This window comes from Nesoenas mayeri (assembly GCF_963082525.1).
Source record: "Nesoenas mayeri genome assembly, chromosome: Z".
Lineage (NCBI taxonomy): Eukaryota > Metazoa > Chordata > Aves > Columbiformes > Columbidae > Nesoenas > Nesoenas mayeri.
Genome location: NC_137542.1, coordinates 57,170,048 through 57,192,153, shown reverse-complemented (window position 1 = coordinate 57,192,153; position 22,106 = coordinate 57,170,048). Strand labels below are relative to the sequence as shown.

Here is a 22,106-nt window from a genome sequence, read left to right as displayed (position 1 = left end):
ATTATAAAACTATCAATTTGTTTAACAAGGCTTTTGTTTTTGTGTTATCTAATGGATGGTTATTCACTTACAGATTTTCATTTTCCTTCTTAAGATGGTGTCTAAGGAAACTATAGTTACTTAATTTTCTTCAGTGATGGTTATTAAATGATTTTAGACTGAGAATGCGAAGGAACACTTTTTCTGGTTGATGAATGTTTTGATAACTCTGATTGTGATGACTGGATTTGAGTTCAGCTGGTCCTGATTCATACCGATTAGGTCATTCTAAATCAGACAACTGATTTTATGCTTTTTAAATTGTATTTTCACGTCAATAATTCTTATGAAAAATACCTGCAACATGACTTTTGCTCTTAGTTTATACATTGCATGTAAAAATATTTCCTTTGTGTTGGAGTTAAAGGTGCCTAATTTATTCTTCAAGACAAATAGTCATTTGCATTCTTTATTACTTAAAATTTTTTTCAACCTTGTTATCATTAGCCTGGCTGTTCTGTTTCTTCTAAAATTTGAGCCAGAAAAGGAAGGTGAAGTGCATGAATGGTAAAAGGATGCATGAAAAAACAGATGTTGCTGAAAAGGATACTGGGGATGATAAGAAGTACATGTTGAATCAAGAGATGACATGTCACAGAAGCCCAATGTGAATAAAGTGTCAAAAAATATGTTAGCAACACAGCAGAAGAGTCATAAAGGATGAGGATAAATAAAAGATCTTGAGATTTTTCAGGAAAAAGTTTGTTAGAGACCTTGGCAAGAGCCATTCCAGTGGAGTGAAAGGAAGGACAGATTGAAGATTTCAAGTAAAGAACTACAGGAAAGGAACTTGAGGCATCAGTTGTAAATGTTTGAAAATTACATTCTTTGTGAGCTGTTTGTTTTAACGCAGCTGTACAGAGATACTATAATGACTTCAGATGTCTCTGTGAAGGACTAGCAGAAATTACTACATTGTAGCTGAGGGCCTGCTCAGGCCCAGATGTAGCTTTCTTCTGTACCGCAGGGAAGGTGAGGGTGAAATTTCCCTCCCCAACATGATATACCTGAAAATATCTTAGAAAATATCTTCCAGTTCAGTGATGTTACCCGTATTTTGCTGTCTTCGTCACTGCTGCTATCACAGGCAAAAGGGAATGACTTGAAGCAGCAGCCTGTAGCTGTGCTGTATGAAGTGTCAGTCGTGTACTGGCTCAAGTACCTGTAGCTGAAGAAGCAGGACTGAACAGAATGTTTCCTAACAGTGGTTTTATGGGCACATGTTGAAATATTTAAGCTAAATCTTTTTTTGGAAATGGGTAATTTTGAGAGGGAAGCCCCTGAGATTCAGAGAAGAGTCAGGCTAGCTGATGAGGTAAGGAATACAAAGGGGCCTGGTGCTTAAAACATTTCTGTCTGCAAGTAGCCTTTCTGACATTACTCTAGTTTCCAAGCGTGCTTGAAAGTCTTCTTTTTATTTTTATTTCAGTGCAATATAAACACAATTTCAAAAGTTACTGCAGCCTGAGTCACATGCTATGATATGCAATTGTCATCCCCAGCTGGTTTAGCTGTAGCAGTGTTTTTGTAGCTGCTAGTCTCTGAACCTCAGATGTCAATGAGATACTTTTATTGGATCACTGTAAGGTAACTAAGAAAAACAACACATAACCAGAGGGATTATTGTGACTCTAAAACAGTCTGCATGACCCCTTCAAATTTTTTAGGAGTCTACATATCTGAACATGTTGAAAACCACTGAAATAAGGAGAAGCATGCACTATGAATAAATCATGTTAGTTTGTTTTCCCATTTTTGTTTGCAGCCTGTTAGTGTAACCCACAATAGGAATGCGTTTGTCAGTATATGAGACACTGGTTTCAGCTGACAGTCATGTGGAAACACAGGATCGTAGAATAATTTAGATAGAAAGGGACTTCTGGAGGTCATCTAGTCCAACTTCCTGCTTAAAACGTATTCACTTAGATCACGTTGCTCAGATCCAATTAGATTCAGGTTGTTCAGGGACTTGCCCAGGTGAGTTTGAATATCTTCAAGGATGAAGATTCCACAACACCTCTGTGGGCAACCAGTTCCAGGAGTCTGGTTGACAGGAATAGTAAGCCCTTGCTAAACCCGTGCTGGCTGTTCCTGTCACCGTCTTGTCGTTCATGTGCCTTGAGATGCCTTCCATGGGGATTTGTTCCATAGCCTTCCCAGGGACTTAGATTAGGTAGACCATCCCGTAGTTCCCCAAATCCTCCTTGTGTCCATTATAAAGATGATGATGTTTGCCTTTTCTAGTCATCGAGAACCTCCCCCAATCACCATGAACCCTCAAAGATGGTAGAATGCCCTTGCAATGACATTGGCCGGATCCCTCAGTACCATTGGATCCGTCCCATCTCATCTCATAGATTTTTGTATCTCCACTATGCTGTGTACTCCCTGTCTCTTTCTTCCTCTTCTGTTGGTCATGCCTCACTCCCTCCCAAAGACTCTGCTGCTAGTATAGGGGTCCTCAGAGAGCTGAGGACAGACCTTCTCAAGGAAAATGTAGCCCAAAAAAGCTGACTATCTTGACCTTTTCCATACCACGTGTTAGTGGGTTACCTGCCCCATTGAGCACATCTTCCGTAGCATTGACTATCAGTGTAGCTGTAGAAGCCCTTAGTACTGCCTTTCACATTTCTTTCCAGTTTCAACTCCACCTGAGCTTTGGCTTTCCTAACTCAGTTCCTAAATGTTGATGCAATGCCTCTGTTCCTCTTGGCCAAGTTTGTCCCTGCTTCCTCTGTCTGTGTTCTTGCTTTTTGGGGTTTAGCTCAGTCATGGGATACCTGCGCATCCATACTAGCCTTCTGCTAGACTTCACTTTCTGCACATAGGATGGAATGTATTTTGAAGGGGTTGTCCTGAAAGATCAACCAGCTCATCTGGGCTCCATTGCCCTCCATGGCAATTTCCCATACGATCTGGCAAGCAAATCCATAACAAACTGAAGCACACTCCAAGTTCAAGGATTAATAAAAGCGAGAAAGTTGATGTGGAAAAAGAACTTATCTTTACACATGCATTATGTAGCCCTCAGAAATAAAAATATTTTGAAGTAGTAAACCTGTTTTGATAATTTTTATTTAAATATTAATAATGCGGCAAACTCCTACTGCATTACCAATCTCTAGTGCAGTTACTAGGCAGAACAATTTCTGTTTAAATTAAATGATCACTGCTGATAATGCTATAAAAAAACCAGTGTTTTCTATGCTTATGTCTTTAAAATGGTCAGGCATATGAATCACCCTAGGTGCCCCAGTTACCGCTTGTGGAGGTGGAACAGTTTACATTTCAGCTGAGCTGAGGCTACAGCCATTTCGTGCTTATTTTAAGAAACTAGATAGCAAGCAGACTTGATTTCCTCTCTGTATTTTTCTTTTAGCTGGTCACTGCTAGATTATGATACAGATGTTTTTTCTTTTTTTTTTTTTTTAACCCCCCCCATCCTACACCTGGCCTCATTGGGCTCCCTAGTATACTTGCATTATCTGAAGTTTCTCCGTGCCACTCCTCTCCTAGAAAATATGTAGATTCTACTGCTGCTTCACAAATTAAGTCATTCTTCTTAGTTGGAAGTTTCTAACCAAAATTATGGCAGTTGCAGGCTTTGCACTCAGAAATTATAGATTAATGGTTAATTTGTTGTGCTTTACTAAGAAGTGTCTCCATACTGACCTGATGGGATCCAAATGCCATTTAGATACTTTTTGTCTATTCTAATAAAAGGCAGGTTAAAATGGGCTAAATAAACTTCCATCACTGTGTTTTGAAAAAAGAGAAGAAGGTTCCATATGTTCCATATCTTCAACAGCTAACGAAGTCCAGTATTTCGAGCAATAAAGTGTTCATCACTGGTTTCTGTTTTGAATCTAATGTTGATTTTTTTTTTTTTTTTAATCCTTCTTCAGTTATTGGTTAAATAGAGTTTATGTAACTATTTTCTAATTATTTTTTCAATTGGAGGGTTGTTTGTTTTTTTTTTTTTTAATCTCAGTTCTGCTTTCCATGGAGTATCATCTAACTTCGAGTAGTCTTGGTCCTCAGCTGGCTACAATGTCTGCTTAGGTGTAATGAAACCTGCACCCAGGGACCGTGTCTCAATAGAGTCCTGCAGCAGGACCATCTATGGGACATCTTAGTATGCTCCTTACCTCCATGGCAAGTCTGGAGAATGGGAGAGAAGGCAAGCTGATAGAAAGATCCTGTATAGACAGGAAGTTGTCTTTGACTAGATTTGGTGACTTTAAATCTATTTTGTGCCACGTATTTAACAAACGGGGAATCCTGGACTGTACTGGCTGGTGGCTTGCTATTACTCTTTGAAGTCAATGGCAAAATGAAACTATGCCTATTGTGTTAAGTAAGGCAGACACAATTTTGTTAAGGTTTATACATTTGGTAGAGTCTGCCAAATAACAATTGTTACAATAATAGTGCTTCACATCCTTAGACCACTGTAAAAACATTAGTTAATATATAAATGAGATTATGACTGCCTTGGCTGCATTTTATACTTTGTCATGTCTGTTGTAATGAGAAGTAGAGCACAACTAGCATCAGAAATCTAGAAGTTCCTGGTCCGCAGTTATTGTGCTGAGAATTAGGTTGGAAAAGGAGACTGTGCGGTGATTAAAGTGTAAAACAGGGGAACTCAATGTCCAAACAGTTTATTGAAATGCTGCTTGATACTGTGTTCGTTTAAAAAGTAATCAATAATTATTTTTATAAAGTTTAAGTGTTATTTAAAGTACAAGTAAACAGTGAAGAAATAGATACCGTCAAGCTTGACTGTAGGATACACTGTGTTCTCATATGAAGTCTGGCTTAGCTGTTCTGTTTTCACTTGCTGGCTGCTGTATACTATGGTGTTTCAAAATGGAGGTTTCTTTTTTTAAATTGATGGAATAAGAAGATCTGTGGCTAGCATTCTAGCATTGTATTAAATTAATTTGTTCTTGTATTTTAATTTTATTCATGGAATACACAGATAGCGATTGTGAGCTGATAAGGAAATAATACTTGCAAAAGATGTGTGTTTGTTATGTTTGTTCCTTGCCTGAGAGCTGCAAGTTTCTTCAGTTCTTAAAAGGGTAGCTCAAAGGTTTATGCTGAAAATGAAAAATGGGCAAGTCAAGGATGCTCTCTTTTTAAGTATGGAAAGGATGTCATTTATGTCTAGTGCATGTCTAATATAGTTTCTGATAAAGAATTATAGACTGATCATTATTTTCATATTTTTTAATGTTTTCTAGAACACAGCCAAAAACAGTTTTTGCCGAAGTGGAACCAGAAGATGATGAAACAGACAAGCCAGAGTGGAAAAAACGTAAAATTTGAAAAAATTGGTTTAAAGAATAGTTTTAGAGCATTTGAAACAAAGTGCAGCATTTATTTCTTAATTTTGGGTAGTGAATCAAAATTTGAAAGCAGAAATTACTTCAGTTTATAAAACTTGCTACATTGTAAAAAAGGATTGTTGTATTACAATGGATTTTAATCCCACATCTGAATTTTGTAATAAGGAATTAATTTTATTGTGCAAAGAACTCCTCTCTATGTCAGTTTTTTAGTTTTGTGATTTAAGTGAAAAATGTCTCTATAAACAGAAATGTAGTGAATTCATTGTTTTGCCAAATGTTTTTTTTTAATTTCTGCTAGCTTTATAAATGCTGTGTCATGACAGTGTTCAATCATTTCAAGTGTATAAATAAAATAATTGTTTCTCAGCCTCCTTTTTATTTTTTCTAGTTAAGATCTAACAAATTACCCCCTTCGTTACAAGTGTAACAAAGTTTACACTTAGATTAATTGATGAGAATAATCCAGTTTAGTTCATTAGTGTGTTCACACAAGTTCTGGTTTAATTCACACTTCTGTGTAAATTTTAGAAAACATATTTTCTAGTGTCTATCTTTATTTGGATGATGCTGTTTTAAGTATGTGTATTATCTCAAAGTAGTATTTTATACAGCTTTTATTTTGCAACAATGTGAAACTGGAATGGACAATTATATATTTTGTTTTAAGAAAAAGAATGTATTTATTACCTACTTGATGCAGAATTTTGTTCAGGCTTCCTATCCCTCTTACTTTGTATTGATAAGTGTTAGGATAGAGCAGAGCTATGTATTTATTACCAGGCCTTTCTATCTCTTGACTTTTGTGTATGCCTCAATTATGTATATCCTGCCTCACACTCTCTGAAGACTGATACTATCCTTTATAAAGTGGTTTCTTAATTATTGAAAGTTTTAATTGTTTAACACAAAATTGCAATTCTGAATGTCATAAAGCGAAGGACAGATTTAAAACTAATGTCCTTTAGAGAAGGAGAAAGGAAGCTATGTTAGTTTTAGTCATTTATATTGTGATTATTATAATACACAATATGCTAAGTATTGTGATTATAATAATATACAGTGTAGCAAGCACACTGCATTTCCAGTAAGAGTAGAGAGTAATCGACTTAATAAACAATCAAGCTTGCTTAATTATTAACAGATTCTGAAGGCATATATTAAGGCTATATTTAGCAAAGCACTTAATCACCTTCCTAACCTCAAGTGTGTGTTCCTGATAGTCAGCAGAGCTTAGATATATTTTTTGAGCATTGCTCTGCATTGCTATTTCATTCTATGATTTTCCTTTCCAAGCTTATCTTTCTTTTTTAATTATCATTTTTATACTTTAGGGAAAAGTAAGCCTCACTTCAAAAGGGTATAATGAGCATTGGCAAAACATTCCCATGACAAAATATTTCCAATGCTTTCACTCAGTATAGTCTTTTGATAAGAGTGAAACCTCACTACACAAACCACAACTCGTCTTTGTCCCTTGTAAAAATTTTTTAGTACGTACTTATGTAGAATAGCAAATCAATGCTTAATTTACAATTGCAGCTGTAGTGAAGAACTTAACACCTAGGTGGACAGTAAGTGGAGGAGAAGAGGAGGTACCAGATGAACAGTAGTGGTTGTTAAGATCTGCAAAAGACCTCACTATGCAATGTCCCTCTCAGCAAATAAAGATTAAATGGCATCGTTTCTTTTAAAGCTACTTTTTGTTTTGTCTTTTTTTTTTTTTTAATCCCAATAATGCAGTCTGAATAGTAATACTTTATCATTTCTGTTGTTAATTGTTCACTGAGGCAGCATGGCTTAGGGAGCAGAGCTGCAGGGAAAGGCAGAGCTCTGAGCTTGAAGGAAGCTGCTCCTTTTGTGTTAGTTATTCATATCAGCTAGATCTTGGTTCCTGATTCGTAGAAAAACTAATTCATAAGTGAACCCTGCAAAAGTTATGTTAGAATTTCTCTAAGAGTTCATCATTGTTACTTACAGTGGTTAGTTGTCTTGAATGACTGTTTTAGCAGTGTAAAATTTAAAACAGTGCCTGTGCAGATGTGTATTAAAAACATTTAAAACTAACCTAAATTGTACTTTAACTCTTGGCTTGATTGGTTTGCTGTAGTCCTTACACTGGATTTTCATGGCATGTTCACCAACAAGAGAAATCCTAATGCATTTTTAAAAGCAGTTTTTAATCTTGAACAGCTCAAAGGTAAGAGTTAATCCAGTTGGGAAGGAGGTAAGAACGGTCTGCTTGACCATACTTGGAACAGCAAACTCTGACTCAGCCCTTTGAATTGTACAGTGAAAAATCGTAACATTGTCTTGATAAAGCTTAACATGATTAAATATTCGATGTGAAAGATGGAACTCTATGGGCAAACTGGAATATTGGAAACTATATTTATAATACTTTTATTAACCTAATTTTATTTTAAAAATTCAAAAAGTATCTAGGTTTTAGTAATTGCCAAGTTGTAATCTTGGTCTTCCATGTCTCTGTATTTAGTGTTAATGTGGCCAGAGTCTAGGTGGGCTTTTGTTTCACAGAATCACAGAATGTCAGGTATTGGAAGGGACCTTGAAAGATCATCTAGTCCAATCTCCCTGCCAGAGCAGGGGAGTTTCCATATTTCTGAAACGGAGTGAGATTTTTTGTTTGCTTCTTTCCTAAAAAGACTTGCTTACAGAGGTGCCACAATCATCATCAGTATTTTGGCCTGCAGAATGGCTTCCATGGTGCTTTCTCCAGACCTGGATTTTTCTCCATGTTCTATGCAGCTTCTAGATCTTTCTTTATAGTAATTTCTGGTCTTTTGTCCCTTGTGCTAATGATTAAGACCAGCTGTTAAGTACTACATGCCTGTCCATCAGACCAAGGCTTTTCCTGATAGATGGTTGCAACCCACCAGCTGGTGGTCAACCTAGCTGCCATTGGTATAGGGGTCTTAATTTTGCTCTGTAGTCCTTTGTCTTGTCCTATGTTCCTTATTCCTTTATCTTATTTTTTAAGTCTTCTGCAGTAGGTGAGAAGATTGCCAAGGCTGTCTTTGAGTCCTGGTACTTTTCCTCTGTCTGTTTGTAGCTACTTTATGATTGTTTGTGTTCCTCTCTCATCTACTTTTTATGGCCTGTAATTCACTGAAGGTGTTACTTGTGCCTCTACTTTTTGTGATAGATAACAAGAACTGTGAATTTATGCCCAGAGGCCTACAGTCATTCGCTCCTTGCTTCCAATTACAGGCATGGCTGGATGTCCTTTGTCATATCTGCCTCTTCTCTGTTGGGCTATAGAAAAATATGTATTATGGGAAGAATGGTGAATCTTTGTCTTATCAGTTCAATCTCTGCTGGATCCTGAGGAGTGTTTTGCAATGAGTGATATTGCTGAGCTCAGATGCTATCCTCTTGGTTAGATCTTTATCCAGTAATTTCTTTGACCTCTGAAGCCTTTGGGGTTGTCCAGCTTGAGACAATTGTAGCTCACATCCTCCTTTAATATTGAAACATCTGAATTTTGATGTGGCCTGTTACTCACAATACTATTGCGAGATCCCTTCTGTTTCCTTGTCACACTAAATGCCTGTGTGTCCTCCTAGCCTGCCTCTCAGTGATGAGAACTTACTGAAAGCCCTACAGTTACTCTTATTAAAAATTAGCAGGCTTGTTCTGACTTCTTTCAATGGGTGGGCTATGATTTCATGAGTTTCTATCCCCTGTTGTTGATCCCTGAGCTTTTCTTATCTGTTGAACTGTTTCATGGATAAATGTACATGAAAGTTGTGTAGTTGGCTAGCAGATATATCGTTATGGTTGCCTGGCATTGGAGCACAGACACATCTTATTACATCAGTTTTTAAATCTGCTAGGATTTTGGGCTAATCTCATTAAAACACAATTTTGTATACAATATGCAATTCATTAATCCTCTGGGACTCCTGTGTCTAATTGTTTCATGCAGTCTGGATAGCTCTGAAACACAAGATATTTCTCTGTCTGTAGCGTATCATCCTGGTTGAAATTTGCTTCGGTTGTCAGAGCTTTCCATCCTACGTGCAAAGGTATTGGAGCGTGCTGACAGTCTCCCGCTTTGGCAGCAGTGTCTTATACTCAGATCAGCTTATTGGAATCTCCATAATCTATGTGTTGCTTGAGTGCCTTGGCAATAGTTTATCTTTTTTTTTTTTTTTAATGGCTGATGATCAGACACTATGTTCATCTTGTACTCTGAGAGATAACTCAATACAAGGCTGATTCAGAAAGCATAGCCAAGAAGTCGGTCTTATTTTTTTAACTGTAGCTATTGTGCAGGGCTGTTTTATGTCAGGGTTAGTACTTATGACTTTTCTTACTCTTTCAAAGAAGTATTCCTGCGGGCTCTGGCCTTTTCCTTGTTACATCATGAAATAGTAGATGCAACAGATGAGTACCTGCAGTAGATGGACTGGATGGGTCCTTGAGAAGTTATGTAGTCTATCCTCGACTCAAATTACAGCCATACCTGAACCAGTTCTGGCATGTTTGTTGTATCAGTTGATCAGTTCTTCAAACGCTCCTATGGTAGACACTGCACCATCTCTCTAAACAATCTGTTCCAATGCTTCATTCTTAGCATTAGAAAATTGTTCATAATCTCTAAGAAAAACATGCTTGCAACAATTTAAGCCCACTATTTCCTATCCTGTTCCCAGTAGCCATGAAAGTCACTTTATGACTTTCCCCTTTGCAGCAGCTTTTTATTGTGTTTGAAATTTTATTATCTTCTCCTGTCTCCTCTTATTCATTCAGTTTTCCTTTATGTTTTCTGGCATTTCATCATTTATTTGCATTTCTCTTGCCACATTTCTTGGACTGTACTGTCCATAATGTCCATATTCAGTGTTTCAGTGAAAGCTACTTTTTTTAGCACTATTGAGTAAACAGGAAAAGTGTTTGCCTGTCTTATTACAGTCAGGTTTTTTTCTGCAGTTTGGCATTATGGATTTTGTTCTGGTCCTAATCCCGTTCAGACTCCAGAACCTCCACTACAAGGCTGCTGCCCAGCCAATTCACTGTCTGGTATTATTATGTATTATTCTCAAGGTTTCAGTTTTGTCCTTTGTACTGAATTTGATTGCATTTTCTCAAAATGTATCACCATTTTGTTCGGATTATTTTGAATTCTCTCTTGGCGCCAAAATGCTGGCAACTTTTTACTGCTTCTGGTTGCCAGCAGATGTAACAAATATATTCCTTTTTCAGTCCGCTAAGCCACTATTGAAGTTGGTGGTTAGTGGAAAATCCATAAGGTTTCCCATATGTATGGGAGGGAAATGTTTCATTCAGTATTCATTTTCTTAAGGGTTCATAAGCATCTAGTTATTGTGCTCAGAAATTTTTGGAAAAACAGTTGGCTTTCTTAGAAATTGCTGGATTCCCTTCATGTGCTTTGGCTTCAGGGTTTTTTTAATGGCTCTGTCCCTTTGTGTCCAGCAGGAATCCTTCTGACTTTAACAGAGTTAGATGTGGGAGACCTCAAGACCTCCTTGTGTTCAGCGTTTCCATACTCCACATTCCAAACATATTTCCAGCCTCTCTCAGTTAGATGTTTTGATCCTGAATTCTCACTTACATTAACTCTTCTTCTGTAATTAAAAAAAAAAAATAATAATAATCTGCTATAATCTTGTATAATCTGTTAATTTAGCATCAGGGCTACCCACACACCTGTAGATGTACATCTCGTCTGATCTGTGCTAGGATTTAATTACTACATTCACACCTGCCAAGAGCTGTGATACTGCAATGAGATCTGTGCTTGCCTTGCTTGTGGTGATTGTGTTGCCCATTGACTTCCTGAAACTCCAAGAACTATGAAAGCAGCACTGTTTCTTGTTCCACAACTTTTCTGTTCATCTCTTCTTCTGGTGGCCTCGGGAACATTTTACTGAAAATTATAATCTTTAGGCATTTTTGTAGTCCATTACTAATGCTTATCAAGATCACTGGGGCTGCACTGCGGCTGATTTAAGAACATAGGGGTGTCCATGTCACTCAGCTTCCAGGTGTTAGGTGACATGTAGTGTGCAGGTTTCTGTAATGCTCAAATGCTGAGGAACTTGCAGCTTGTTACAGATCTTCTCTGGAAGTCTCTGTCTTCAGGCACTGTCTGTACTGTTCTTTTCATGCTGTTGACCACCTGGATGTTTCTCATATCCTCAGGGGCACAGTTGTTCCTAGGCTGGAAATTGTCTTTTCTTGTTTCTATTTTGAGTTTTGCAGAGTGTGCACCCGACTGTGAAACTTGTGTTTCTGGCCCAGGCCTGTCCTGTTACTTGGCTTGATTCTGTGGATCTGCTCTGCAGTCTGGGATGCCCTTTAATATGGAGTAGCCATTGCTAGTAGCAGGCCAAGGTTTTGTATTAAGCTAAGAGGCCTCAGGACTTGCCTGGGGTTTGACCTGTCTTGGGCTGCCTGCGGCTTTGTCGGAGCTTCTTTAGCTGCTGTCTAACAACCAGCTGCTGCATTTGTTAAAGGTTTTGCTTAGCTCTGTACAATGATGGGGAGACTCATGGCTTTGTAACTGGTAAGTAGTAATTCTGTTTGGTTGTTCTGTGTTGAATGAACTATTCATGACTCTAGAATTGAAATGCTTCATAGGGAAGCACAGGCCCAGGGGGTGACAGCAGAGGCTTTGAAGGTGTGGACACAGGACTATACCAGCAGCACTGGGGCTAATAGGAACTCACCAGTGGTAATTACTGGTTATTCAGAGAATGCAACTTTGGGAGCTGGATAAACTGTTTTTAGTGACAGCAAAGAGGAAAAAGATCAAGTATCTAAACAAACATACATAGTAAATCTGACCATAACATGGAACTGCAGAGCAGCATGTCCCCATAGCTTACTAGTGCATCACAAATCTGGGGCAAAACTGTGTTGCTATTGTAATGATTCACAGAAATTTAATTCATTCCTTAACAGCACAGTGTAGCAGTCAAAGGAAAACCAGAGGCGATCCCAGACTGAGAAACTAAGGCCCGGTGAGTCAGGAATTTTCACCTGAAAATGGCGTGTCATGCAAACACAGTGTGAGCCCTTGCAGAAGACAGGGAAACAGGTCGTGATAAATAATAGGGTGCAGAGATGAGTGGGAGGTGATCAGTAGGATTCTACAGGAATAGGGAGTTTATGTCCGGTTTTATGTAACATCATTTTAAACTACCCCCTTCGAGATCATTAAACAGGATGTTAATGAAATTAACAGATGATGCGGATGAATACTGCAAACACCACTGAAAAAAGAGAAGCAGGAAATAACAAGGAGTCACCCTGACAAATGCAAGATAATACATCTGGAAAACAATAATTCAGAATGCAGATTATTTTTTCCTCTGTGGTGGGATGACTGTCAGCCATGTCAGAGTTGGTGGATGGCAATTTGTGTTTCTGTTTTTCCTCTGACGAGGCAGACAAAATGATGCGTGTGGAGTTTTTGCCAGAAGGATTGCTCTCGGCTGAGCAGCTTGAGTGACACCCAGACTGGGAACATAGTACGTTCTGTCTCGCAGACACTGAGAAGTATGAAAGTGGTTGGGATGGTTTTCGTCTAAAAATCAGCTTGGTAAATACAGTGCAGAGGGGTCTCCTTTTGTGAGAACTAGATGATGATGTCATGTGTACCACAAGTCAAAGCGCTCCTTTCTATTTGCAGTCTTGCACATTTAGCTGGCTCTCGGAGAGGCAAACTTGTCTCCTATCTGCTTTACTACAAAAATCTGCTTTCTCTCTCCTGCTTGTAATTGCAGCTCTTTCCATCCTTAAAATCCTGAAGCTTTCAAGGTAAGCTGCAGGAGGGTAGGAGACTTTTAAATCTCTTTCTCTCTCTAGTTTGGAAATTTCACATTTCATAAAGCAATTCTGCTGGTCTCTTCCCACTCATGCTGTTATCCATACAGCTGTGCTTCAGGTGCTCTGCTTTACAGTTTCTCATGAATGTTGAATTGTTGGGTTAGACACTTTTCCGTTGTAAAAACAACCTTTAAACATTTTGTGGCTTGATCCTTCCCCTAAACCCCTGCATGTAAACAGTATATAGAGATTTCAAGGAAATATGATAATGCAAAAATAAGCCTAATAGTGGAGTTGCCAGCTCATTATAAATTGTCCGTACGTAGTAAGGTGGAAAATACTTCCTGATTTGTTAATTTATTAAACAGCCCATGCTGAACTTCCAGATCCATAATCCTTGTAAAATTTTGACTATGTCAGCACAGCAGGCTCCCAGTTCACAGAAGACTCTTCCTCATCCTGCAGTGACACCAGTGATAGGGCGCAGAGATGAGTGGGACGTGAGCAGTGATACTGCTGGTGACTTACCACAAGGCAGTTTATCCTTGGGTGCTAAGGATTGCCTAGAAACTTATTTGGAAAGGAGTGTTCTGTGTTGCACTGACAAAAAAATATATGACAAAACCTGATAGTTTAAATTGACATTAACAGGTCACATGCTAAAGTAACTGAGATTGGCTTTGTGTGACAACCATTTGTATATACATATGTGTGTAAATATATTATTTATCTTATTGACAGGGGCATGCTATGTGGGGAATTATGCCCAAGAAGTAACATGCTACATATCTCAAGTGGTGCATTAACTGTGTGGATGAGCAATTATCTTGGGGAAATTTACCTCAGTTAAGGCAGTATCTTGTGTGAAATTTAGAGGACCAGAGAAACTGAAGCTGGCAATGTAACCCATGAGAGGCACAGCCTGTGAAGCAATAAGTGGAAGAACCTGCAGTAAGTATTTTAATTTGAGAGACATGGGTCTCCTTCACTCCAGTTGGGGTGTGCTTAGGCAAAACACTGATATTAACCCTTTGCAGAATGGAACAATGCTCTGGAGTAGCCCTGGGAGTCACAAAATGGGGTAAAAAAAAAAAAAAAAGAAGAAAGAAATGTTTATAAAGAGGAGAGAGTTAGACTGACATGGTGTTGAAAGTTATCTTTTTGGTGAGACTGTCTCCGGTTCTGAGGCACTCATTTGTAATTGCCCTCACCTCTGACGTTCAGGCTTGTGAGATCCTATTGCACTGACACTTTTTAGGAAACCTTTCCAGGAATGGTGGGGCTGGCAGATGGGCACCTGAGGCTGGTTGTAGGATCAAGGTGAGGGATTAAGATGGTGCACACTCGTGTGCATGGCCATAAAAAATTTAATGAGTCAGCTTTCAAAGGTTCTGTAATTTTTTCCAAAACCATTGTAAAATTGTCCTGCAGTGCAAGAAAACAGAAGAAGAAGTTTTCAATGAAGATGACAGCTGTCACAGTGCCAAATGTGGTGAGAGATTTTGCTGTTCAGAAGGTGATAATCTTTTTGCTTGTGGGTCTATAAAATGTACCTTTGTCAGATTATTTTGTTGATTTTTACTAGCTTTTAACTCATGTTTACACACACACCAAAAAAAAAAAAAAAAGGAAGCTTTAGTTCTGGAAATATTATTTTTTTTAACCACTTGTTTTATTGTGCAGCATACTACTCTACTCTGGCATACAACAGAGTTTAAATAGTTCCATAACAGAAGTTGTTATAAGTATTTTTTGTGTCTGGTTTTTTTTTTTGGTTGGTTTGGTGTTTTTTTGTTTGTTTGGTTGGTTGGTTTTTGGGGGGATGGTAAGAGGGAGAAGTGACTTCATTAAGTTCTTGAGAGTACTCCTGGTATTCCTGCTTCCTAACTTTCCTTTTTGCTGTGCTACAAAAATCCTTGGTCTTTTATTCTGTTAGGTTCTTCTCAAACTTATAATCAGAGATGGTATAATCTGCTCTAAGAATCAAAATGGAAAAGACAACTATTACTGCAGGATTGAAGAAACAGAAATATGAGATAAGGAGGGTTGATCAAAGTCAGGTTAGTGGCAGATCTAAGAATATTGTTCAGCTATTTCAGTGTCCCTTTGATGCTCCTTACCAGCATCTGTCTGCTGCAGAGAAGTCTGGAAGACAACTTTTTGAATCAGGGAAATGCTCTTATCTTGTGGTGGTCATCTAACTTTCGTGGGTTTGTGCCTGTACCTGAGTTGCAAATAGCAGTCATTTGGTTGTTGTGAGAAACAGAATCCTTCAGGTTGTGGGCATATCACACTGGCAGTGCAGGCTGAAATAGCTCCTTGGGAAATACACCCTGACTTAATTTTGCTTTGTGATTGTCTGCTCCTTAACTTGCTCTCCTGGCACCCCATTCTCTGCACACAGCCGAGGAACGTTTCGCTTCCCTGGGGAAGCGAGGATGCTGCGATGGCTCCCCACAGCCAAGCTCGGCACTGATGATGTTTATTCCTGAATCACGCTGCACTGCGTGGGAGCCAGGGTTTTTTTTTAATTAGAAATGATCGGAATCTCAAACGTAGAATGAATGCAGGGGCTGCAATCCGACAGTCCTGGGCAGAATCAAACCTTGCTATTTTGCTTACACTGTTTATAAGTGACTAGACAAACAGACTGGACCCCAGTGGGACAGCTAGACTGTCTTCCCAGTCCCAAGGCATGGTCAGCATTCCCATTTGCTTCACTCAGCATTCCTGCACGGGTGGGCTTTGGTTTACTTTTTAATCTGTAGACTAAATGTCATTTTTCTACGGGGAATTATACAGTCAGTTTTTACCACATGGAGAGTTTTTACTGTTAATTTCTACGGTATCATTAGAGACATAGAGTAGATGCTTGGGGGTTGAAGCTGTGCACAGCCAGTTGCCCTCTGCAGCACAAACATTCAGTTCCCAGCGTTAACATGATTTGTTTGACTCCTGCTGACACCACAATCAAAAATATTGTGCCAGTAGCGTAGAGTGAACTGGAGTTCAAGAGCCAGCACCTCTGCTAATGGAAATGAGGGCTAAGGAGCTGCTGTTACTTAAGCCAGCAGAGGATGTTGCCTTGGGTTTTAGCATGTTTGTTTTTCCAGAAATTGTCACAAAGACACTAGTTTTGTTTTAACTAGACAGAAAGCCGGGCCAGAGTTCTGTCTGCAGATTGTAGCACTGCAAAGTGGAAGAAGTGAGTCTGTGCCAGCACAATGTGAGCATATCTCTGAGGTGAGATAGTTGATTACACAAGGGATGGGGACCAGCTGCCAGCTCTCCCGGCTGCAGAACAGCTCTGGGTAGAAGCGAGGGCGACTGTGCTGAGAGAGAAAGTCAAATGTCCAGTGTCAGGATGGGGGCGATTAGCAGAACTGTGGGTTTGGGAATCATAATACATGAGTTGGCTTTTACATGTAATCCCCTTCTGTGTGCTTCAAAATAAAGTGCCTCGGTACAAGCACTGTAGATAGTCTTGTATCTTTTCTGCAATTGCAAAGAAATACATCAACCCATTTTCAGTAAGTTTCTACAGGCACAGGAACCTCTGAGAAATTAACGATTAGAACTTCTGAGATTTAGTGTGTTATGTCATTTAGATGAATACCACTATAGCCATAGGTGTTGTGGTTTGTTCATTTGTTTTTCGTTTTCTGTTTGTTTGTTTGTTTTTAAAAGCTACAAGTCTCATTGCTAGAGCGTAGTTCTGTAATCATACCAGACAAAAAGCTGAAGAAGGATAAATTTGATCAAATTGTATCATTGACTTGGTCTTGTATGCGGTATGTTCTCTGGAGGCTCTATGTGCAGTTTGCATAATATGGAACTGAACTGGAAGGTGTGCACAGCGCCCAGGTGCAAATTGTGTGTGGGGTTCCTGCAGTGAAAGCTCTGCTTTCGTATATCCTTTTCAAAAGTAGAACATCCATCTGAGGGATTTCCAGCACTAGCACGGCTAAGCTACCACATTTAATTTATATCTGGAGTTTGTACCTATACATGACATCAAATATGCATCTGTCTGCTGTTAATTGATTGCAGGGAACAGGGCTTGCAGATGCTGCTGTTGTAGCACGTAGCAAAAAGAAGTCCTTGACCATAAATATTTCTGGTTGAAAAGGTATTTTCATAGATATTTTGTAAAACTACAAGAAACAGCTACTTTTAGCAAACCAGGTGCTTTTACTTGAGCATGTGTGTGTCTGGTGCTTGAATTGAGGCTCGTAATCACCTTACGGGTTTCTTAGAGCTGTTATCATTGACAGTCATTATAAAATCCCGAGGTCCTGTGCCATATATTAGTACCATGAACACCGTTACAACTGTGATGACCAGCTAATGATGTGTCAAGGTGATCAGGAGCAGCAGAACCCTTGAACATGTTTTGAAGAGAAGGTTTGCTTAAGGGAAAAATAACACCTTGAGATTTACGTAAGGAAATAATTTTAAACTAGGAAAATAAAATAACTTTGGAAAAAAGCATCTGGATATTAGACCGTTATTCAGAGCTCATAATACACTGTGGTACTGTATGTGGTTCACTTAGTAGCTAAAATTAGGTGATTATGTAAGGAGACCACAGCGTACATCTGAATAGCTACTGTATTGGGTTAATGATGTCACTCATCTTTATTGGATCTTTAGCCATTCTATGGCTTGGCCGGGGGAACAGCGTGAATTCAGGAGTCATGAAATCATAGCCAAGTTAAACTTTATTGGAGTAAACACAACAGAGCTTTTACAAGGGAAAGCAAAACAACTCCCAACCACAGGTTTCCCGTTGTGACTCCCAGGTGACGTTGCCGCCAGCTGTTATTCCCTGTAAACCTTCAGGAAAGCACGTTTATAGCTTTTAAACTAATGATAATAGAAATGCTATGATTAATCTATCAGTTTGCAATTCTTTTGGAAGGATCAAATGAGCTATTGATTTTAACATTTTGATTGTTGACTATGAAATTGGTTATGTTTGCACTGAGGTCCTTGGCTAAGACAGTTTATGAACTCTGGACTGTATACACTGATGATGTGTATAAAAAAATACATGTAGGCCAAAGGTGAAGTAAGAATTAAATTTTATCTGTGCATAGTAAAATGCCTTAGCATTCACACCAGATACAATCCGAATACAAATTGAATGCTCTATCATATTTTTATTAAGGTGTTTTATTTCTGCACCTATGCTACAGGCTGAAGCTTTTTCAGACTTGGCAGTGGTATATATGCCATGCGTGGCTTCATCTAGTTGCTGGGTCTTTTTCTGAATAGTTGCTAATTTATATCAGAAAAGACTGAGGAGGGCCACCAAGTAAAGGCATGGATGCAGAGACAGGGAGGTTAGTTTCTTCAAATGTTGTGTGGCTGAGTGTCTTTGAGCCGTGTCAGCATATACTCGCTGTCATGGCTCTGGTGCTTTCGTCTGCAACATCCTTGTCTAGAAGAGCTTTGGGGGTGCCCTCTAAAGTTTCTCCATGGGTTTTCCCTTCCAGTGGCCCTGCATGCTGGTATCACAGGCCCTGGCAGACAAAGGCCCTGCAAAGAAGAAACCTGGAAATACATGAAAAACTGTTTATTTCTCAGAAGGTGCCCAGATCTGCAGAGTCACGGGGCTTTAAAATATCAGAACTAATTGTTTTGGGAATAACTTGGCAATGAGAGACAAATGTCCACACTGGGAGCAGGGCGGTGATGGTGGCCACGGTTGCAGACCTGGCACTGCACGTGTGAGCACCCGTGCTGGGCATGGGCAGAGCTCTGCTCTTCCAGAGCAGAAAGCAAAGGCTGCTTTTGGAAACTTGCTCTTTTCCTAGATATTTACTCCCTTCTTTGAAGTAGCTGTTGCCACGCGTTTCCTGTCAGGGGTCTGCTAGGCCCCACACTCTCTTTTCACTCCCTTCTTTTTTAATCTGGAAAGCTGCCTGCTTCGGGAAAGTTTGCCTGTGCTTGCACTGTACCCATTTGTTTGCAATGAATGAGAAGCGTTTTTCATTTTCCCTGAATTATTCTTGCCAGATACCATGTGCACACATGTTGCAGGCCATCTTGCAGAGGGAGCTGGCAAATCTGCAAAGCTGATGTGCATGGCTTCGGCAACTGAAATGGGCTCCTCTCAGCCAGACCCCTACTGAGATCAGGAAACACGTTTATTGCTCTCTGTAAGATTCCAAAGAGGGTTTTATTCAACGGGTTTGAAATAGTGATATTGCAGCCTGGCCTCATAGCTCCAAGTACCCTTCTATTTTCTCACTGGATTCTTACCTGTCCTGTTGGCTGAGCAGTTTTGGCCATTCTCAGCAGCACAGGCAGCCTAGAGCAAGAATCAGGCTTCTGGGGAGCACTTAGAAAGCATATGGGTGATGAGATTAAAACTGTGCAATTAAACATGGTATTAGGACTGGCTTTTTCAAGTGATTTTGCTGCTCTTAAACTGATGATGTGTAGCTCCCTTCCAAGCAAAATCTCCTTTCTCCTCCCTCTCCCTTTTGCCCCCTTCCCCTTCTATGGAGACAGCCCCACAACACGGGTAAATTCTTTGCATGGTGTAGGCCACTACGCATTTACATACCACCAGATTGCAGTGCCACAGGTAGAAGATTTCTTTTGGACGTGAATGTGGGCAAACATTGGTATTTCTCCATTGTGCGGGCCTGGCTGCCTGCAGTCGCTGTGTCCGTGCTTGGCGGGGTGGCAGGGGCCGGGCACAGAGCAGCAGCCCGTGCTGCGGGACTGAGCAGAGCAGGGAAGGGATTTTCCGTGAGGCTTCCTGAAGAAAGGCAAAATCAGTAGACACAGTGAGTTTTCACTGCTGCTTATGGCCCTTGGATGGGGATGGGTATAAAGATCAAGACATCAGCTGGGCCTTTTCTAGCATGTGAGGAATTATTCAGCCAAAGCACTAAAAAGTGAAGAAGAGGCCCTGTTTTAAAAATATGCTATTTCTTGGGAAAAACAGCCATAAATGTCACCAACAGGCTAGAGAAAAGAAAGGTAATAGTACTAAATGATGAGTGGGACTAGGGGGGATGTGTGTTACAGAAAGCAGGTCTCCTGTAAGGAACAACATTTGACAGTTTGAGAAGAGCTGACAATAAAACACATGATTAAATGAGCGCCTGAGAGAGACTCAGCCATAAAACTATACATTTAGTGGCTGTCCTAGCTAATGTCCATAGCAGTATTTATTGAGTTATTACACTGGAAGAGGTGAATAAACATGACTGAGACCACGCAGGCTCAGGGGGATTACCTTTGTTTTTAAGGGAGCCTTTACCATATTTGCTCAAAAAATCTTCACACAGTATAGTTTTAAAGTGTGCTTCTGAGTCTGTAGTTAGTGTCAAAGACGACAGAGGAGATTTACAGTTTATCGTGAGTTGAGTAAATTAAATTAATATATGAAACTTCTAATGAACTTTCTTGTCCTAAGCAGAATAGCATCGCCATGGACTCTGGGCACTCCTGTTTTCCATTTATCCTTCAGACACTGGAGATGGGGAAATAATTTTAGGCTGTGCGTTATTTCACCTTGTGCAAAAAAGCATGTAATGTAGGGAACATGTCCTGCCACCGATGTCATGTAGGAAAAATCTATGACAGATTTGTTTACATTAAATATGGCCAATATTACATCTATTCTAAAATAACAGACAAAGATTTAAAGGGATTTAAAATTGTCTTCCCAGAGCAGCTAGCCAAACAGATATCATGACACAGAGGTGCTTCATTGGGTCATGCTAGCACATAATATACAGACTCACAGTCAACTATAAGCCACACTCTACTCTTGAGACTTACTTGCATTGTTCTAAAATGGTCACATATTACTGATACTAAGAAATCAGCCTAAGGTGTTACCAAGCTGTTCTTTATAGATTAATGGAACAAATTCCGAAGTTTTGGACAATTTTTTTAAACTATCCCAAATCTTGTTCCACCAGTTGTCAGAATCAGAACGGGAGGTTTCCATACTCCTTGCAAAACTGCCTTTTTATCTCTGACTTGCTCTGGGTTTTTAAATGAGATTCCCACTTGTAGCTGAAATGAAACCAGACACCCTTCATAGGAAAAAAAATGTTGTTAGCAGAATTTGACCTTCTAGATAAACACCAGAAAAAAATGCTGCAGGACTTCCTTCAGCTCCTCCAAAACATCTTGCCTTTAGGTTGTTTTCATTTCTTTGCTGTGATAGGCACCTTGTCCCTGTGAGAGCCACAGAAAGTTTCTCTTTTGGATGCATGTTTGCAATTAGCCACTTGTTTCTTGTCTGGACAGAAACGCTTTTCCACTGGTCATCACATCTTGTGGGGGTGTCTTGTGCCATGTTTTGGATTCTCCCTGAATCCCTTGTTGGCAGCAGAGCTTGGTCACTGTTGCTTGTCTTTGGGCTACTGCCCTATTCCTTCCTCCAGTGATGACTGTTTTCTAGAAGGGGAAACTCATTGTCTATGATCCTTTTTGATTTAAAACAGCGTAGCTCCTAGAAGACAAGATCCCTTTTAATTAACTTTCTGTAGCCAGTGAGACACAAGATCTGTTCCTGTGTCAGATGAATGTGTCACACCCAGAGACCTGGGATCTCCTTACATGGACAACTCTGGGAAGTGGGCATCTGCGCAGTAGCCCAGCCCCGAGGCAATGCCTTCTGGCTCCACCATGGCTGCACACAATGGTTTCACATCAGTAAAACAAAATCTTATTTTGGCTGCCACATGACACCTTGCATAGATTGATACAATTGGAGTTAGTCAGGTTCAGACCTGATATTTGGCAAAAATTTTGGTGTTAAATGGATTCCCAATAGGACGCATCATATTGCCTCTGAAGTCATGTCTCTAACGAGTTCACCATCCAGCACCTGAAAGGAATTATTGGAAACAGAATAGAAAA

At 39.6% G+C, this 22,106-nt stretch overlaps 1 protein-coding gene across 1 annotated transcript in view; it reads left to right on the top strand.

The window, feature by feature from the left end:
* WDR70 (WD repeat domain 70) overlaps positions 1 to 6,981 on the top strand; it is a 127,152-nt gene extending 120,171 nt beyond the window's left edge. Inside the window, exon 18 of the mRNA XM_080362484.1 lies at positions 5,289 to 6,981. Within this exon, the coding sequence (XP_080218610.1) occupies positions 5,289 to 5,373 (85 nt within the window). The 3' untranslated portion in view covers positions 5,374 to 6,981. The remainder of the gene's footprint in view (positions 1 to 5,288) is intronic.
* The last annotated feature ends 15,125 nt before the right edge of the window (positions 6,982 to 22,106 follow it).